General features: G+C 48.3%; 1 protein-coding gene across 1 annotated transcript; it reads right to left on the bottom strand.

Moving 5' to 3' along the window:
• Window positions 1-3121: 3121 nt before the first annotated feature.
• LOC142560446 (anoctamin-10-like) lies at window positions 3122-17512 on the bottom strand. The gene is made up of 5 exons (XM_075672565.1): window positions 17237-17512; window positions 16092-16505; window positions 8151-8393; window positions 6380-6691; window positions 3122-3891 (listed from the first exon to the last, which is right to left on the bottom strand). The coding sequence occupies exons 1-5, from the start codon at window positions 17471-17473 to the stop codon at window positions 3277-3279; spliced, it is 1821 nt and encodes a 606-aa protein (XP_075528680.1). The 5' UTR covers window positions 17474-17512; the 3' UTR covers window positions 3122-3276.
• Between the last annotated feature and the right edge of the window lie 323 nt (window positions 17513-17835).

Genomic DNA, 17835 nt, shown 5'->3' with positions numbered 1-17835 from the left:
CAGCGTGGCGTCCGAGATCGGACGACTGAAAACATGGCCTCCGAAATCTTCACCGCCCGCTAGCGCAGGCTGTGCTCCAAGCCACATACGCTACAGGGAAATATGGCCCGAGTGTGCGCGCGCTGCCCGTTTGGCGTTTCAGCTACGGCACTGTATTCCGGGTACCGTCAAAATTTGGTGACGTCATCGAACTCTGCCGCGTTAAGAAGTCTGGGCCAATCAGAGAGGGCGTGGCCGCCCTTTGCGCCAATCACTGCCCACGGGATTACGAATTGGACAATATGGCGGAATTTGACAGTGTCCAGAATGGGCATCCCTGGCGCGGGAAGGATGGAGGTGCAGTACACGTGGTCTGTTCGATTCGCCCACACTCTCTGGTATAGTTCACGAGGAGCCGCACTTCATCAGTTCAACATGGCGGCATCTGCACGTCGCCATGCGTTTCACTCAGTGCAGAGAACGCGCGCGGCAAGTTCACAACATTCGCTGCGCTCGTCAGCAAGGTAGTTCAGCGCTCGCGCGGCGATTGTTGTGCTGGTTGCGCGCGAGCAAGAACTGACATTGAACTCGCGAGTGAACTAGTCGACTAAGTGCAAGGCTTATCGACTGAAACGATGGATATGATTTAACTTCGCACCGCTCCCCCCTCGCTCAGGCTTCGAAATTAAGGGGAAACAGTGCGCAAGACGAGGTGTAAGAAAGATCGACAACGGAATGATGCGTCAGTCTTTGTGTACGCGCTGTTTTTCCTTTCCTAATGGAACACCAACTACCCCACGTCGATCCCTTATGCAGCCTGAAAGAAAGCTGTGCTGTCTCGTATCAAATGCGGAATCTTTTTGATGGATAACGTCTATTATTACTACTACCGATACTACACAAGAATCGATAATGCTTTCCTTGACGATCTGTTCTGTTCCTTATGTCACAACAAATAAACGAGTAATCAGCTACTCTGTAATAAACAGTCCCCGGCTCGCAACTTGCTTTGAATTGCTCTTCAGTAAGAGTTGGATGGATCAGGGTTTCGGATCGGGGCTGTCAATTATCTATGTATATAGGCATTCGCGTTTGTTTTCATGGAATGATGTAGAGGCATAATTCTCATTCCTTTGAATGCCGCGCAGTTGAAAGTCCGAGCTGATTTCCCATTTCGAAATAACTGCCCATTACGATTCCTTTCTCTCAATTTGGGCAAGGAAGAGTGGCTGATGCCACGGTTGCCGAGTATGGCTTTCAATGCCACTTCAAACCCTTTTCACGAAATGATCTGACCGAATAATTCCATTCCTTTCGATTCCCCGGAATCGAAAGTCCGAGATACTTCCCATTCCAGGAATAGAGAGTTTTAGCAGTGCCAAGTTACCGTATGCTAAGTGCGGTAATACCGTACCGGTCGAGGACTGCGCATGCGCGAACTTTACCGTACGTAATGGCTTTCCGTACGGCATACTAGACGATAAGGAGTCGGGAAGGCTCGACTGGCACCGTGTGTCGCGAGCCGAGCTGCACCAAGCCAAAGCAGTGATAAGCTGGTGTCGGCCACAGAATCCACGCCGCGAATGTTCAAGTCTCACGTGCGTTTTTCACGATGATAGGACCAAGGCACGAGTTAACACTTATCCACCTGCTGCGACACGACGAAGTAGTAGCAAGACAGCCCTACTGACAGGGAGGAAACTTCGGCTGAACCGAACTTGTAGCCGTACCTTTCTAATAACCGTTTAGTATACTCTGGCCGAATAAGAAAAAAAGAATATTAAGAAAAGCGAAAATCATCTAAAAGAAAGAAACAGAACATAAAAAGGGGCATAAAAAAGCATTTTAGGTTGGCGGCGTCATTTAGCGACGCAGAGTTTCCTTAGAAGGGACGCAGAGTTCTTATAGCGGTAACTTACTATATTCTACTTGTCTGCTGGTGTAAAGTGCCGGCAGCACTGCAACTGACAACAAACACTGCCCTTTTTATATGTTGCTCAGACAAAAACACCTATGTAACCAAGATATGTTTCGCGTGTTGCAGGACGAAGTGTCAAAATGAATATTTCACACTCAGCACATAGTTATTGTACTCTGCAATGCCCCAATGTTATCCGCTATCATCAATATCACATTACCGTACGCTTAGAGCAGCACACGCCGTTAAAACGTCTTCGGTCATCGTGGTAGGTTGGTACGGAACGGTAATACCGTACCGTATACCGCACTTACCGCACCGTAATACGGCACTGCTAAAACTCTCTAATTACAGCGCATCACCGTTGCTTTCATTCGTTTACAACGAGGCGCCCACAACGTAACAAACTTGGCAGCGTGCTTTCGTATTCTAGACAGCATGACCGAAATGCTTGAGTACAGGTGCGTGCCCGAACACGTGGTGTTTCCCGTGCAAAAGTGCAATAGCATTCACGGATACGATGCCCTTGAATTCCCATTCCATTGCGACAAATGTAGGCGCAGCCCCTTTCCATTACGTTTATTAACACACAGTCGGTAACGATTCCAATCCTGCTGAATTACGCGCTTCAAAAAAAAAAAAAAAAGAAAAAAAGCCTGGATAATTCTAGAATGTACCCGATTCAATGGAACTCCGCAACAGTTGTACCCCAAAGTATACACCTCTTTGTGTAGAGTATGTTGTATGGTCGGCTTATGAGCAGAGAAACAATTTATTCTGTGTTCATTTTTGGTTTAGTTAGGAACTCATGGCCTTATCTTATTTACAATAAATTTTATGTCACAATGAGAGCGCACCAAATATGACTTGGAGTATACAGCTGGGTACATTCTTAGGTTTCAGCTAAGAGGAGATCGAAGCATTTACAGGCATTTGCAAGTCATCTCGCAAAACCATAAGTTAATGATATGACTATGTCAACATGGCGAAAATAAACGAACATAAATTACCAACCAGACATAGTACACAAGTTATTACTGTGGCACTCATTAGGAAACAAACTCAACCCAGTGACAATACGACTCACGAGAAAGTGCGATACACAAGGCTCAGCAAGAGAAATGAAGAAACAAAAATAATAACGCGGATATCCTTACCAAACGGTTACGGATGTCCTAAGCGTTAACGATTGAAGATAACATTGAACGACGGTGCGGCCATAAACATATAGAACATTTCCTTTTATTCCGCGCGTAAAAGTAACGTATATTAATGCTTTCTGCTAGCTGCATACTTGCAAATGGAAACATAACAGACAAAACACGAGTATCACGAAATTCAATTTCGCTCCGCTGGCTCGTCTGACACCGCCCCCCGCTTCACGCGGCCAACACCGGAGAGTAGTGCGGGCAGTGAACTTCCGAGCGCAGCGCGTACTGCAGCGTCAACTTGAGGAGCAACACCACGTGTTCGATGCCCACCAGAAAGAGCACAAACTCCATGTCCGTGAAGAGCCTGGAGAGGGCGTTCAGCGAGTCCGGGTTCTCGACGCAGATGAGCGCTATGTTCGACGGCACGGCCAGGAAGCCTATGGCGCGGAACGCGGGCTCCCAGATGCCGATGCCTTCGTGGCCGATTTTCAGGGGCCTCTGGAAGACCACGGTCAGCTTGTAGCCGACGATGAGCATCTCCATCAGGTTGCCGAAGAAGGCGATGAGCGGCGCCAGCGGCACGACGGGTCCGAAGAGGAAGACGAAGGCGAACTGCGAGAACATCTTGTAGTAGTCGACGTACGTGCTCGTGTACCTGACCATGTCCGCCTCGCTGAGGATGCTGTGGACGCCCGGCAGGTAGGTGGACTCGCGCCGCATCATGTGACGCACCAGGCTGCTGAAGTGACGCACCGCCCGCGGCATGACGGTCTCGACTAGGTTGTCCTTGGTGAAGGACAACAAGAGCTGGATGTAGACCTGCTTGCGCAGCAGCTGAATGTCCTGGAAAGGAAGGCCTCGGTGTAGGCTCTTTTCGGCAGCACTTGCGCACTTGGCTAGTGCGAATAAGGCGGAGTACCGGAAGACGAAGGAGCACATAGAACGGAAAGGATCGTCATCGTCATTAAAATGTAGTGTCACATTTGAACATGGATAGCCTAGTTGAATAATCGTACGCCGGGCTCGTGTTACAAACGTGCCCGGCCTGCGGTGCGCTATGCGGGAACTTAAAGCTCGACGACTGTATTATACAGCTTTGCCAAGTGCGAGCGGAAGTGAGCAACACAGCTACGATCCTGTGAGCAACACAGGATCGTAGCTGTTCCTACGTGCACTAGGAAAGTCCTGCACGCTTGTTGGCTTTAAGAAAATTCTGGTCACTGCAGCTATGCTAAAAGGCTGACCTAAAGTCCATTCGAAATGTCAGACCAGCCACTCTTCCGGAATATCAGAGGCCCTGCACTAATACAATGTGTATAATATCATGTCTTCCTGCGAAAAGGCACGGTTTTCCACAACAATTGGCCGCCAAAGCACTCTATGTTCCATTAGTTCAACCTATTTCACCGGAACAAAAAAAAAAGCATCTTCGAGGGTGATGTCCATGACAAACGTCAATCTGGACAAAAAGCGCAGTATTGGGGACATTCACGAAAAAGACAAGGCACAGACGTTCTTGCCATTGTGTTCTTCACGCTGGTTGACAAGGTGGATTTTGCAACTTGCCCAAACCTATGTGCTTGTCCAAGTCTCGTCCGTGTCTTTATCACTACACTGGTTGTCAGGACGAATTAGCAATCCGTTCGAATCTACAAGTTTAAGGAATTGGGCTAGTTGCTTATGCACGACTTGAGCATTGCAATACACAGACGGACTAGGTCCTCAACTCGGGCAAGGACAAGGGGTTTGCATCAGAACTTCGGAATGGGGCTATCAATTATCAAGACGATTACTGTTCGTTCTTGTAGAATGGTGTAGCGGCATATCTCTACATCGATTCCGTGGCGTTGAAGGCCTGGGATAAATATCCGATCCCCCAAGTGGCTGTGTATTAAACATTCCTTTTCTTATTCGGGCAAGGAGGAATGGTTCACATGAGCTGCGGAGTGAGACTGTCAGTTCTATTCCCGTTCCTTTCCATGGGAATGAAGTCTTCAAGCGAAGCCTGCACACTTTGGAAAACATCCTGTATAATTGATAAATGGAAGCTTACTATGCTTACCACTTAGTAGGGAGTTGTCTCGGCTTGCAAGCGGAACGCTTGCGTCGCCTACTGCCAGCTGGCATATACCCTACAGCGACACGACCAGCTATGATCGTGGAGCACACGACAACAGGTACTACAATACACTGCTTGAAATCATACACAACACGGACCTTACAGTACACATTGATACGCAGCATGCATTATGTCTTGGGGGAAGTCCTGATCAGCCCTCCCCTCTCCGCCCCCCACACCCAAATAAAAGGTCAGTGGAAATTCAGCTTTAAATCCGAAACAAATGTGTTAGTATTAGGTCCCACCTCTTTAAGTTCCCGGACCCATGATTTAAACCACATTAGCCACATTTCAAAGTGGTGGTCAGGAGCTCGCTCGACACAAGTCCTGCCTCTGCTGGGAGCGATGTGCAACTGGCGGTGCCCAGACAACCGCAATTCACATTATGTGTATCTTAGGCGTAACGTTAAAAGACAGGAACAGAGAGGTGTGGATCAGAGAGCAAATGGTGATAGCCGATATCCTAGTTGACATTAGAAAAAAAAAAAGGGAGCTGGGCAGGCCGTGTAATGCGTAGGGCAAATAACCGGTGGATAATAAGATGTACACAGTGGGTGTAGGGGAAGGGAAGTGCTGTCGAGGATGACAGAAAATTAGGTGGGATGATGAAATTAGTAAATTCGCAGGTGCAAGTTCGAACGAGTTAGCGCCAGACATGGGTACATACATACATACATACATACATACATACATACATACATACATACATACATACATACATACATACATACATGCACACATACATACATACATACATGCATGCATACATACATGCATGCATGCATGCATACATACATACATACATACATACATACATACATACATACATACATACATACATACATACATGCATGCATGCATGCATGCATGCATACATACATACATACATACATACATACATACATACATACATACATACATACATACATACATACATACATACACACACACATACATGCATGCATGCATGCATGCATGCATACATACATACATACATACATACATACATACATACATACATACATACATACATACATACATACATACATACATACATACATACATGCTTTTCTCCGCTCTGCCGTCTACTTTCTGCCTCTACCACGTTACTTGCTTCCCACACTTCACACACATGCACTTCCTGTTTTTTTTTCACTTTGACACGCCTAACGCTATTGCATCAAAAAAGAGAAAGGAAGAAAAGAAGCATGCCTGCAGGTAGAAGGCGGTGTAGAAGAGGCTTCCGAAGCGGCCGAAGAAGTCGAACACGATGAGCTTGTAGGTGAGGTGCTGCAGGTACTCGGCCTGCGTCTGGTGGTTCTCCCACTCGGTCATCCGCTGGCCGATCGCCCGGTACACGTCCGAGAAGGCCATGCCCACCAGCGTGTTCATCACGCCCGGAACGACGCGCGCCACGACGTCGCTGAGCGCCGAGCTCGGGAACGCGCCGGTCACGAACGCCTCGACCGTCAGGTACTGATATTGCTGCAGGACGCACAGCAACACGCAGAACAGCACCACCACCTGCGCTGGAGCCGAAGGAGGTGATTGGCACGCGTTCGCCGGCCGCGTGTTGGGGGACGTGCGTTTTCTACATTATGAGCTGTTTCCACCTACTTTGGACGCATCTAACAGAAAATATGGGGCGATCCTGATGGCAGTGCCGTCTCAGCGTCTCAAAACGCAAGTATTCACGAGGGTGGAGCCAGGGAGGCTTTAAAAAATGCAGCAGATCCAACGTGCCCTGTTAAAATCCGGATACAGCGAAGGTTTCCCCTTGGAGGCGCAGATGGGACCGTCCACGCAGTCGCCAGACGGCGCAACGCATGCGCAACGTAAGGCCATCGCCTCCGATTCCCTCCCTGCCGTCTCATCACGGCCCCTTCGCGCTCTCCCCCAACGGCCAACGACCCGCATATGCGGGTCAGTGTTCTATGGCTGGCTGCCGGTGCATGTGTCCGTGGCGAAATGGTTTCGATATCGAGCTTCGGTGCAAGAGATGCTGGACTCAAAACCTGCCGTCGGATAACCTTAATATTGCTAGTCAGTTATTTATTGCGCAGAACTTTCGTGAAAATGACGAGCTCACGAAGGCCTATGAAGCCAGAAGGAACAAGCTTAGGCCATCTCGTGGTTTAGGCAAATCCATGCTGGCTGAAACCACCCCCACTTGCAGCTCCCGCAGACACTAGCGCCAGAGTTCCATGTGGGAAACTCCATGGTGCGAGCCATCGCTTCTAGAAGGAGCCGCCGTCCCGCAGCGATGTGCGAGCTGTTTGGCGAGAACGCAGCAGCAGAATCAGGTGGCAGCCGCGGTCAGCAAAACAAGTGCAGGGGGTTCGCAAAGAAAGCCTTAACCATGAGATGGCTAAAAGATTAACGCTAAAGCTGACGCTCAGGATTCCTTTAAGTCCATAACTAAACTAAAAAAGGACATCAGTATGAAAAGTCACGATATAAATCGCAAAGAAGAACTACGCTCGGTAAAAATAAATAAATAAATAAAGGTTCGATTTTTAGACGACCAGTCAGCAGTCTTTAAACTTCAGGGTGATTCAGTTTAGGAGACCTTTTTCATAATTAACAAGTGCGCTTTTCTGCAGCGCACGTATGCTCAAATGATGGCGGCGCCGGTCATTGTTTAAATGAAGACGAAGTGCTCGCTCCCCGTTCTTTCGACACCAGCGCCCACGTCTACAAGAAAACTGTGCGCCCGTACACGCTGTTTGCAAAGAATGACTACGCCGCCACTAGCGGGCCTAATTGGGCCTAAGTGGGTCTGGCAGGAAAGCTAGCTTTACAACTGTGAAAAAGTGTCAGCCGAAACTCGACGCGCGAGCGGCTTTCACATCCCACACCGCCCTAGAGAAGTCCGGCCGGCAATCGAACCGGCGACCTCCGCACTCTGCAGCCGGACGCCACGTAAGTCGCCACCGCGAAGCAGCCGAATGTGCGCGGGTGCACGAAAGCGCCGCGAGCGCACCTGCGAGATGAGCATGCGGAACGCCCTCTGGGCGAGCATGTTTTCGCCGTAGGCGAAGAGCAGCCGGTTCTTGAGCGGCGCCACGTGCTCGTGCAGGCCCCAGAAGCAGGACAGGTGGTCGGCTCGCTTGCGCCACACCTCGAGGATGACCGTGTTCCACAGCAGGTTGAAGAAGACGCCCGCGATGCGCCACGTGAGAGAGTCCCTGTGCACCATCACGAGGACGCCGACCGTCATCGGCACCTGCGCAGAATGCGCCGTTTGCACACACCAATAGGTGATGTCTAAAAACGCGGTGGCCATGAGCCTACGAGATTTGTTTTTGTTACTCGGAGGAAACCGTCACTGGAAGCGTGCCCTCCGAGATTGCAACGGCACACCCAGTGGCGTAGCTAGGTCGTCTGGCACCCGGGGCTCTTAGCTCTTCTTTCAACCCTCCCCCCCCCCCCCCCCCCCGGGTGTAGTCGAGGAAGGCGGGGATATCGACAATTTTCGGGTGTCTTCAGACGTATATGGCACCCCCCCCCCCCCCCCCCCCCTCTACTGGCCCCATGCACCCGGCGCCCACGGCCCCCCGGCCCCCGCTGTTGCTACGCCAGTGGGCACACCTTTCGGAGGCCAAATTGAAAGCATAGAGTGTTATAATAAATATGACTAGAGGTAAGGCCAGCGCTAGTGTCTACGCAAGCTGCCAGTGTGGCGGTTCAGCCAACGTGGGAGTGATAAACAGTACGCGGATTCGCCTCCAATTGGCGGTTATGGTTGCAAACGGTGTGGCGACTTTGAAATTCATCATTTTTCAACACAATGACACCTCATAAATTTCCAGATACAGCAATTCGCAGTGATTATGCATGTGCTAAACGACTTGTCACCCTCCTGTGTTTACCAGCATACGATTGTGTGAAAATTCAAAAAGATGATGTGAAAATTCAAAAAGAAGAAATAAAGCGTATAGTATAACCCACAAGAGCGTCAAAACCAAGCACAATGATTGAAGTAGTTCACACACTACTATGCTCTAACAAGTCGCTTTCAGCACTGCGGAAGCTGCAGGGCTCCTCAGCCAATAATAAGAAGGCCGAATTACCCTCAAGGTGTGTTCCTCCGGAGCCGCGTCGTCTGCTCACCGTCACAGTATTTCGGTTTATACGACGCACAAGCGCAATGGTTCTAGCATGTCATATATCGTTGTACAGTATCATATCTGCCGAGAAAAAGATAAAGCAATCTCATTCCGCCAATAATCCGACAGTTACGTCCACAACTATATTTTGCTGCGCAAGGTACGCCTCGCACCTTCGGCGTGCTGCAAATTGCTTGTGTAAGAAACTGTGGTTGAAAGGGCGTTCTATATTCACAGCCATGGCCCCGAGTGGCACTGGCAAACGCTCGCAGGGCTAACAGTGTACACATATACAAAATCCACGAAAGCTGACAGAACGGCGGCCGCCGCGCTAGCCTACCACACGCGTATATAATCCGGAAGGTGCGCGTTTGGCCCTCACCTGTGGCAACTCGTCTTTTCGTCCACTTTCGTTTAGCTCGTTTCTTGCTCGATTGCGTGTGGCGTAGGAAGGTCAGGTAGCGATGAGGTTTCATTCGCATAGAGTTGATATAACTAACTCTAGAGCAAAAGCTTCCCATGGCGCCTAGGCACTGAAATCGGCAACCGCAAGGGCGCGGCCATGTTGCCCCTCTGTGGACGAGACAGACGTGACGCACAATTCAGGCGATTCCGAGCCTCCCTCACTATGGTGGCGCCATCTATTTCAGGCGCCTGCAAACGCATTCTTTCAAGGGCCGAAAATGTAACTTCGAAATTTTTCAAATACCGACAGGATCTTTATAAAAAAAAAATATTCGAAATGAACTTGACACACTGTTATACACACGTGCTGCGTGTAAACAGTTGCTTTTGCACTATATTTTTATTATGTTTAGTGTTACAAATATAAGAAGTAGCAACATGGCGGCGTCCTTTCGGTTCCCACATTTTCGTCCAGCTTCTCGACTAAGTATAGTAACTTCACGTTCTTTTCGTTGTTAACGCGTTCGGAGCAACGCAATGAGCTTTTCAAAACGGCGCTGAGGCAGCTTTACCTCGGACTTCCTGTGCAAATAAATAGGAAAGGCGAAAATTTCATTCGTCATTGGCTGCATCAATTCTTTGGTGAGATGTTTGGCATTTAGAAAAGTAATGTAAAGGCTCAGTAAAGGTTTTAAACTTCTGAAGTTCAGTCTTTGGATTTTTAAAAAATACCATTTAGTTCCATCTTTAGCGACAAGGCAATAGCAACTAGGACCACACAGGCGCTCTCAGAATCTGTGACGTCAGTGAAAGATGGCGCCTCAAGTTTAAGACGGCATCAACACCGTCTTTCTTTCTTTTTGCTTTCAATCATTCTCTCGCGGTAAGAGCGACATCTTTTTTATATTGCGCCAAGATAACTCGCTAATACAGCGTAAATAATTTTTCTAATTTAGCAGACGCGCTTCAATTCCGTGCTTAATTTCGCCCCCATCGGCTACGCTGTCGCCGCAGCCTGGAAACGGATCCGCCACCTCGATGCTCAACAATAGAGAATTTTAGTGCATCAGGTAATCGGCAAGCGCGGGCGGTTTGCCGGATTCATCATCATCATCAGCCTGGTTACGCCCACTCCAGGGCAAAGGCCTCTCCCACACTTCTCCAACTACCTAGGTCATGTACTAATTGTGGCCATGTCGTCCCTGCAAACTTCTTAATGTCATCCGCCCACCTAACTTTCTGCCGCCCCCTGCTACGCTTCCCTTCCCTTGGAATCCAGTCCGTAACCCTTAATGACCATCGGTTATCTTCCCTCCTCATTACATGTCCTGCGCATGCCCCCCTCCCCCGCCCCCATTCCTTTTTCTTGATTTCAACTAAGATGTCATTAATCCGCGTTTGTTCCCTCACCCAATCTGGCCTTTTCTTATCCCTTAATGTTACACCTATCATTCTTTCCATAGCTCGTTGCGTCGCCCTCAATTTAAGCAGAACCCTTTTCGTAAGCCTCCAGGTTTCTGCCTCATACGTGAGTACTGGTAAGACACAGCTGTTATACACTTTTCTCTTGAGGGTTAGTGGCAACCTGCTGTTCATGATTTGAGAATGCCTGCCAAACGCACCCCAACCCATTCTTATTCTTCTGATTATTTCAGTCTCATGATCCGGACCCGCGGTCGCTACCTGCCCTAAGTAGATGTATTCCCTTACCACTTCCAGTGCCTCGCTACCTATTGTAAATTGCTGTTCTCTTCCGAGACTGTTAAACATTACTTTAGTTTTCAGCAGAATAATTTTTAGACCCACTCTTCTGCTTTGCCTCTACAGGTCAGTGAGCATGCATTACAATTGGTCCCCTAAAGCTTGGAAGTCATTCAATTCCCGTTAGCACCGATGTCACTTTTCTTGGCATACATCTGGACCCTAACCTTACATTTCGCTCTCACTTCCAACATCTCAAGCACAAGACTGCGTTTGGTATACGTGCATTAATTAAAGCTCGCCCTTTTTTTTTCTCGTGAGGCTCTGTTAGCGTTGTATTATGCGTTCATTCATAGTCACATTAATTACGGCATTGTTTCATGGGGCAACACGTACGCTTGTCACTTATCATCAATTCAACATATCCAAAATCAGTCAATACGCATTATCACTTCTAGCTCCATGCAATCCAATGCCTCTTTGTTACTTCGCGCGTATAATATCTTGTCTATTAATAATTTGTTCCAGTTTAACATACTCGTCTTACTCCACAAGTTGCTTCATAATAACCTTATGTATCAGTCATTGCAACTGACCTTTTGCAGAATAAAAATATGACCAGATTTGCGGCTAACAACAATTTCTTGTTACCCATGGTTCATACCAATTACGGCAAAAAAACATCTTCCTTCGCTGCAATTTCTCTTTGGAATGGATTACCATCAACCATAAAATCCTGTACTTCTCTTGCAATTTTTACAAATCACCTTAAGCATCATTTACTGCGATAACTTAACTACGATCTAGCGGTGTACCTCTGACATTTATCTCACATGTCATTTGTTGTATTTCATCCATGCTTTTTTCCGACTTTCTGTTATAACGTGCTTTTTCGTGTTTGATTGTAAACGACATGTATAATGATGTATTTGATCTGTAGATGTTGTTTATAATACGCTAATTTGCTGACTATTGATATCACCATCAATGTTGTTGTTATTAACCGAGGGTCCCACTACAGTTCTTTCACTTTGGGACCCTCGTCTGTATATTTCTCATGTAATTACTTCTTTTTTTTTTGGAACGAATAAATCTGAATCTGAATCTGAATCTCAGTTACTAAGCAAGGCAATATCATCAGCGAATGGCAAGTTACTAAAGTATTCTCCATTAACTTTTATCCCCAATTCTTCCCACTCCAGGTCTCTGAATACCTCCTGTAAACACGCTGTGAATAGCATTGGAGAGATCGTATCTCCCTGTCTCACGCCTTTCTGTATTGGGATTTTGTTGCTTTCTTTATGGAGGACTACGGTGGCTGTGGAGCTGCTATAGATATCTTTCAGAATTTTTACGTGGGGCTCCTCTACACCTTGATTCTGTAATGCCTCCATGACTGCTGAGGTTTCGACTGAATCAAACGCTTTTTCGTAATCAATGAAAGCTATATAGAAGGGTTGGTTATATTCCGTACGTTTCTCTATCACCTGATTGGTAGTGTGAATATGGTCTATTGTTGAGTAGCCTTTACGGAATCCTGCCTGGTCCTTTGGTTACCTTAGAAAATACTTTGTAGGCAACGGACAGTAAGCTGATTGGTCTAGAATTTTATGTCTTTGGCGTCCCCTTTCTTATGGATTAGGATTATGTTAGCGTTCTTCCAAGATCCCGGTACACTCGAGGTCATGAGGCATTGTGTATATAGGGTGGCCAGTCTTTCTAGAACAATGCTCCCACCATCCTTCAACAAATCTGCTGTTACCTGATCCTCCCCAGCTGCCTTCCCCCTTTGCATATCTCCCAAGGCGTTCTTTACTTCTTCCGGCGTTACTTGTGGGATTTCAAATTCCTCTAGACTATTCTCTCTCTCATTATCGTCGCGGGTGCTACTGGTACTGTATAAATCTATATAGAACTCCTCAGCCACTTGAACTACCTCATCCATATTAGTAATGATATTGCCGGCTTTGTCTCTTAACGCATACATCTGATTCTTGCCTATTTAGTTTCGTCTTCACTGCTTTTAGGCTTCCTCCGTTCCTGAGAGCATGTTCAATTCTATCCATATTTTAGTTCCTTATGTCAGCTGTCTTACGCTTGTTGATTAACTACGAAAGTTCTGCCAGTTCTATTCTAACTGTAGGGTTAGAGGCTTTCATACATTGGCGTTTCTTGATCAGATCTTTCGTCTCCTGCGATAGCTTACTGGTATCCTGTCTAACGGAGTTACTACCGGCTTCTATTGCACACTCCTTAATGATGCCCATAAGATTGTCGTTCATTGCTTCAACACTAAGGTCCTCTTCCTGAGTTAATGCCGAATACCTGTTCTGTAGCTTGATCCGGAATTCCTCTAGTTTCCCTTTTACCGCTAACTCATTGATTGGCTTTTTATGTACCAGTTTCGTCCGTTCCCTCCACAAGTCTAGGCTAATTCGAGTTCTTCCCATCCTATGGTCACTGCAGCGCACTTTGCCGAGCACGTCCACATCTTGTATGACGCCAGGGTTAGCGCAGAGTATGAGGTCTATTTCATATCTAGTCTCGCCATTTGGGCTCCTCCACGTCCACTTTCGGCTAACCCGCTTGCGGAAGAAGGTATTCATTATCAGCATATTATTCTGTTTTGCAAACTCTACTAATAATTGTCCCCCGCTATTCCTAGAGCCTATGCCATATTCCCCCACTGACTTGTCTCCAGCCTGCTTCTTGCCTACCCTGGCATTGAAGTCCCCCATCAATATAGTGTATTTTGTTTTCACTTTACCCATCGCTGATTCCACGTCTTCATAAAAGCTTTCGACTTCCTGGTCATCATGACTGGATGTAGGGGCGTAGACCTGTACGACCTTCAATTTGTACCTCTTATTAAGTTTCACAACAAGACCTGCCACCCTCTCGTTAATGCTATAGAATTCCTGTATGTTACCAGCTATATCCTTAGTAATCAGGAATCCGACTCCTAGTTGTCGTCTCTCCACTAAGCCCCGGTAGCACACGACGTGCCCGCTTTTTAGCACTGTATATGCTTCTTTTGCCCTCCTAACCTCACTGAGCCCTATTATATTCCATTTACTACCCTCTAATTCTTCCAATAACACTGCTAGACTCGGCTCACTAGATAACGTTCTAACGTTAAGAGGAAGCTTTAGCTCAAGTGCTCCTATCTAAATACATGTAAAAGGAGAACTCGCTTTTCTCGGCAACCACTGCACCAAATTTGACGAGGTTTGTTGCATTTAAAATACAAACTTAAAATCTAGTGACTGTTGGTTTCGAATTTTTGAGTTAGATCGTCAATTTTTTATTAAAAATTGGCAAAAATCGAAAATTTTCAAAAAACGAAACTATCAAGTTTACAACTCTGTAACTTAACCACTAAAAATGATAATACAATTCTGTGAATTGCATCTAATAGTACATCTAAAGCGGACAAAATTGATATGTTACACATGAATATAAAAAAATGTAATCCTAGAGAAATACAACTTTTGCAAAACCGTTGTAACCAACGTAACAAATTCACATAAGATGTAAAATGTCACATTGAATTTGTCCGCTTTGAATGATCTAATGGATGCCGTTTACAGAACCGCGATATCGGTTCTTGATGCAGAGCTATGAATTTATAAACTTCGTGCTTCTATTTTTTTCGAACGGTCAAATATTTGAAAATCGTTTTAAGAAAATTCAAGCCCTAAATCGAAATTCCGCTTCCAACAGTCACTAGATTTTAACTTTCTCTTTCAAATGCGTCAAATTTCATCAAAATCGGTCCAGGGGTTATCTCATAAAAATGTTTTTGTGTTTTACATGTATTTGAATAGGCCGCGTCGGAGTTGGGCCCGAGCTAAAGCTTCCTCTTAAACGTTGCCAGGTTCAGATTCCAATGGCGGCCTTCCGGAGCTTTGCACCGCCGGATTAGTGGGGGCGTAAACGTGAGCGGCCAGATTGGTGGCACCAGCTGGCGGTGCAAAGCTCAACCAAATAAACAGAGAGCCAATTATTATATTGCTGGGGTGTAAATTTTCGAGAGGGACGTAATCGTGTTCACAATTACACCGCTGCTGAAAATTTGCACCAGCAACGAAGCAGAATATAGTAGGTTACTGTAATTTTAGCTCTGTGCTTGTCTGGTAGAGCGCTACACCACCACGCGGCTGCACCACCCCGGCCGCTCACGTTTACGCCCCCGACCATCTGGCAATCCGCCCAAACTACCCCCGTTTGCCGGAATAGCGGACAAGCTAAAAATAGAGACTTTTAGCGTGTCCGGTATTCGGGCAAGCGCGGGCGGTTTTCCGGTTTAGCGGGGGCGTCAACGTGAGCGGCCAGATTGGTGGCGCCAGCTGGTGGCGCAAAGTTCAACCACACAAACACAGAGCTAATTACTATATTCTGCTTACCTGCTGGCGTAAATTTTCGACAGTGGCGTAATCGTGTTCACAATTACGCCGCTGCCAAAAATTTGCACGAGTGGCGAAGCAGGATATGGTGAGTTTCTACAGTTTTAGCTATGCGTTTGTCTGGTTGAACTCTACAACACCAGGCGGCTTCACCGCCCCGGCCGCTCACGTTTACGCCCCCGACCATCCGGCAATCCGCCCAAACTACCCCCGTTTGCCGAAATAGCGGACAAGCTAAAAGTATCTAATAATAGAACGCCACGTCGAGCCACCGCGGCCCGGCGGACAGCTGCCGGCGCTCACCATGAGCGACCAGGTGTAGAAGCTGAGGAAGGCGTAGTAGAAGGCGATGCGGATGCCGAAGTACACCTTGATCATGTGCACCGGTATGGTCAGGTGCGAGAGCCACTGCCGCCGTATGGCGCTCAGCATCTCGTAGTCGTGCGGCGGGAACAGCGCCGCCAGCACGCCCGCCCGCTGGCACACGGCGAACACGCTCTGGCCCGGGTGGACGAGCACGCAGCGGTGCTCGAGTCCCACCACCTCGGTGAGCTGCTCGGCCCGGATGCTGTCGATGACGTTCTGCACGATCTCCTGGCGCTCGGCGAGCGAGAAGAGCTCCTCCGGGTGGGCCTCCTCGCCGCGCCCGAAGTCGCGCCAGTGCTCGAGCACGAACGGCTTCTCGGAGCCAGTGCGGTGCATCTTGAAGACTCCCACCTGGGGTTATCGCACGCGTCGCGGCCGTAGAATCAAAGTTTAGTTCGTCGATCGGGAAATATTACGTCCTGTGGGGGCGCAACATGCAGAGTAACAGGGAATAAGAAACTATAGACCGATTTATCGGCGAGGAGGAGCGTACACCGCCGAAACAGCGCGTGGCGCGGGTTCTCCTCCTCGCACCGGTATTTGCGGATCCCTGTTTCTCCCAGCTTCAGCTTGGTACAGTAGCGGTGTCATTGCGAACTAGTGGGATTCTAATGTGTTCCGCCTGAAACGTCTCTGTGTTATTTTCACCTTGACTTCTTCATTGAACGCAATTCCTTCATCATGTTACCCGACCCGACGAACTTTCGCCGAACTCTTGACTACAAACCTTATCGCATATCGCTCCCATCTGAATGCCGCTACCGAGGTCGGGAGTCGAACCCTTGTCCGGAGGTCAAGACACTCAAGTCCAGAAAGCGCGAGGCACGCCTGCTTCGGACTGCGCAGGGCAACGTTAGCGATAACACGTGGCCCGAAACGGGCTGGATGTGACCATTCGCGGCTGCATTTACGAGACACCTTGTCTCATCTTGCTCAGCTGGTCGGCCAACGCTCTGGCAGTTGCTTTGGCCGTCAGGAGCGCCCTCTGGTCGAGTGTCTTGACCTCTCTGCACTTGGCGTTCTGCGTCTTTCGCACCAAGCAAGAAGGGCATCGCGCACAGATTTCGATCGGTCGCGCGCACCTTCTCGGCGATTGCCGGCGCATCCTCGGGCTTGAGTCGCACGAGCAGGAGCCACTGGGAGTTGCGACGCACGGAGACGGTCTCGACCAGCAGTCGCTCGCCGCGAAGCAGGTCGGCCAGCCAGTACGCCGTGTCCTCAGTGCCCCGCACGATCATGGCGAACTCGACGTGGGGCGCCGACTCGTTGGCCCCCACGGCGGCCGCGCCGCCTGGACCGGCGGCAGGCCTGGCCGCCATGGGCGTTCTACGCGACGCCGCCTGCTGCCGCCATCTTTGTTTTCTTCTTTGCGCAGGTGTCAGTTCGTTGGTCGTTCCTCGGGGAAGTGATGATGATGATGATCACATACAGTGGCGCATACCCGCAACTGGGATGTATGTAATAATAAAATGGGACAATACTGTATAAAGCTAGAAATGAATAATCATCGTCATCTCCAACCTATTTCTAGGTACACTGCAGGGCGAAGGCCTCTCCAAGCGATCTCCAATTCCGATTGCAGCGATTTTGCGCTAGCTGATTCCAACTTGCTCCTGCCAATGTTCTAATTTCATCACGCCGACTAGTCTTCTGTCCTCGACTGCGCGTCCCTTCCCTTGAC

Source organism: Dermacentor variabilis, chromosome 10 (assembly GCF_050947875.1).
Source record: "Dermacentor variabilis isolate Ectoservices chromosome 10, ASM5094787v1, whole genome shotgun sequence".
NCBI classification, from domain to species: domain Eukaryota; kingdom Metazoa; phylum Arthropoda; class Arachnida; order Ixodida; family Ixodidae; genus Dermacentor; species Dermacentor variabilis.
The sequence above is the reverse complement of the archived record's forward strand: the minus strand, read 5'-3'. Positions and strand labels throughout refer to the sequence as shown.

Coding starts and splice junctions, on each gene's coding strand:
- LOC142560446 (XM_075672565.1), bottom strand. CDS start 17,473: ATGGCGGCCAGGCCTGCCGCCGGTCCAGGCGGCGCGGCCGCCGTGGGG. Junction 16,506..17,236: donor CGCCGGCAATCGCCGAGAAG/GTGCGCGCGACC, acceptor CGATAACCCCAG/GTGGGAGTCTTCAAGATGCA. Junction 6,692..8,150: donor TCCGCATGCTCATCTCGCAG/GTGCGCTCGCGG, acceptor GCTCCAGCGCAG/GTGGTGGTGCTGTTCTGCGT.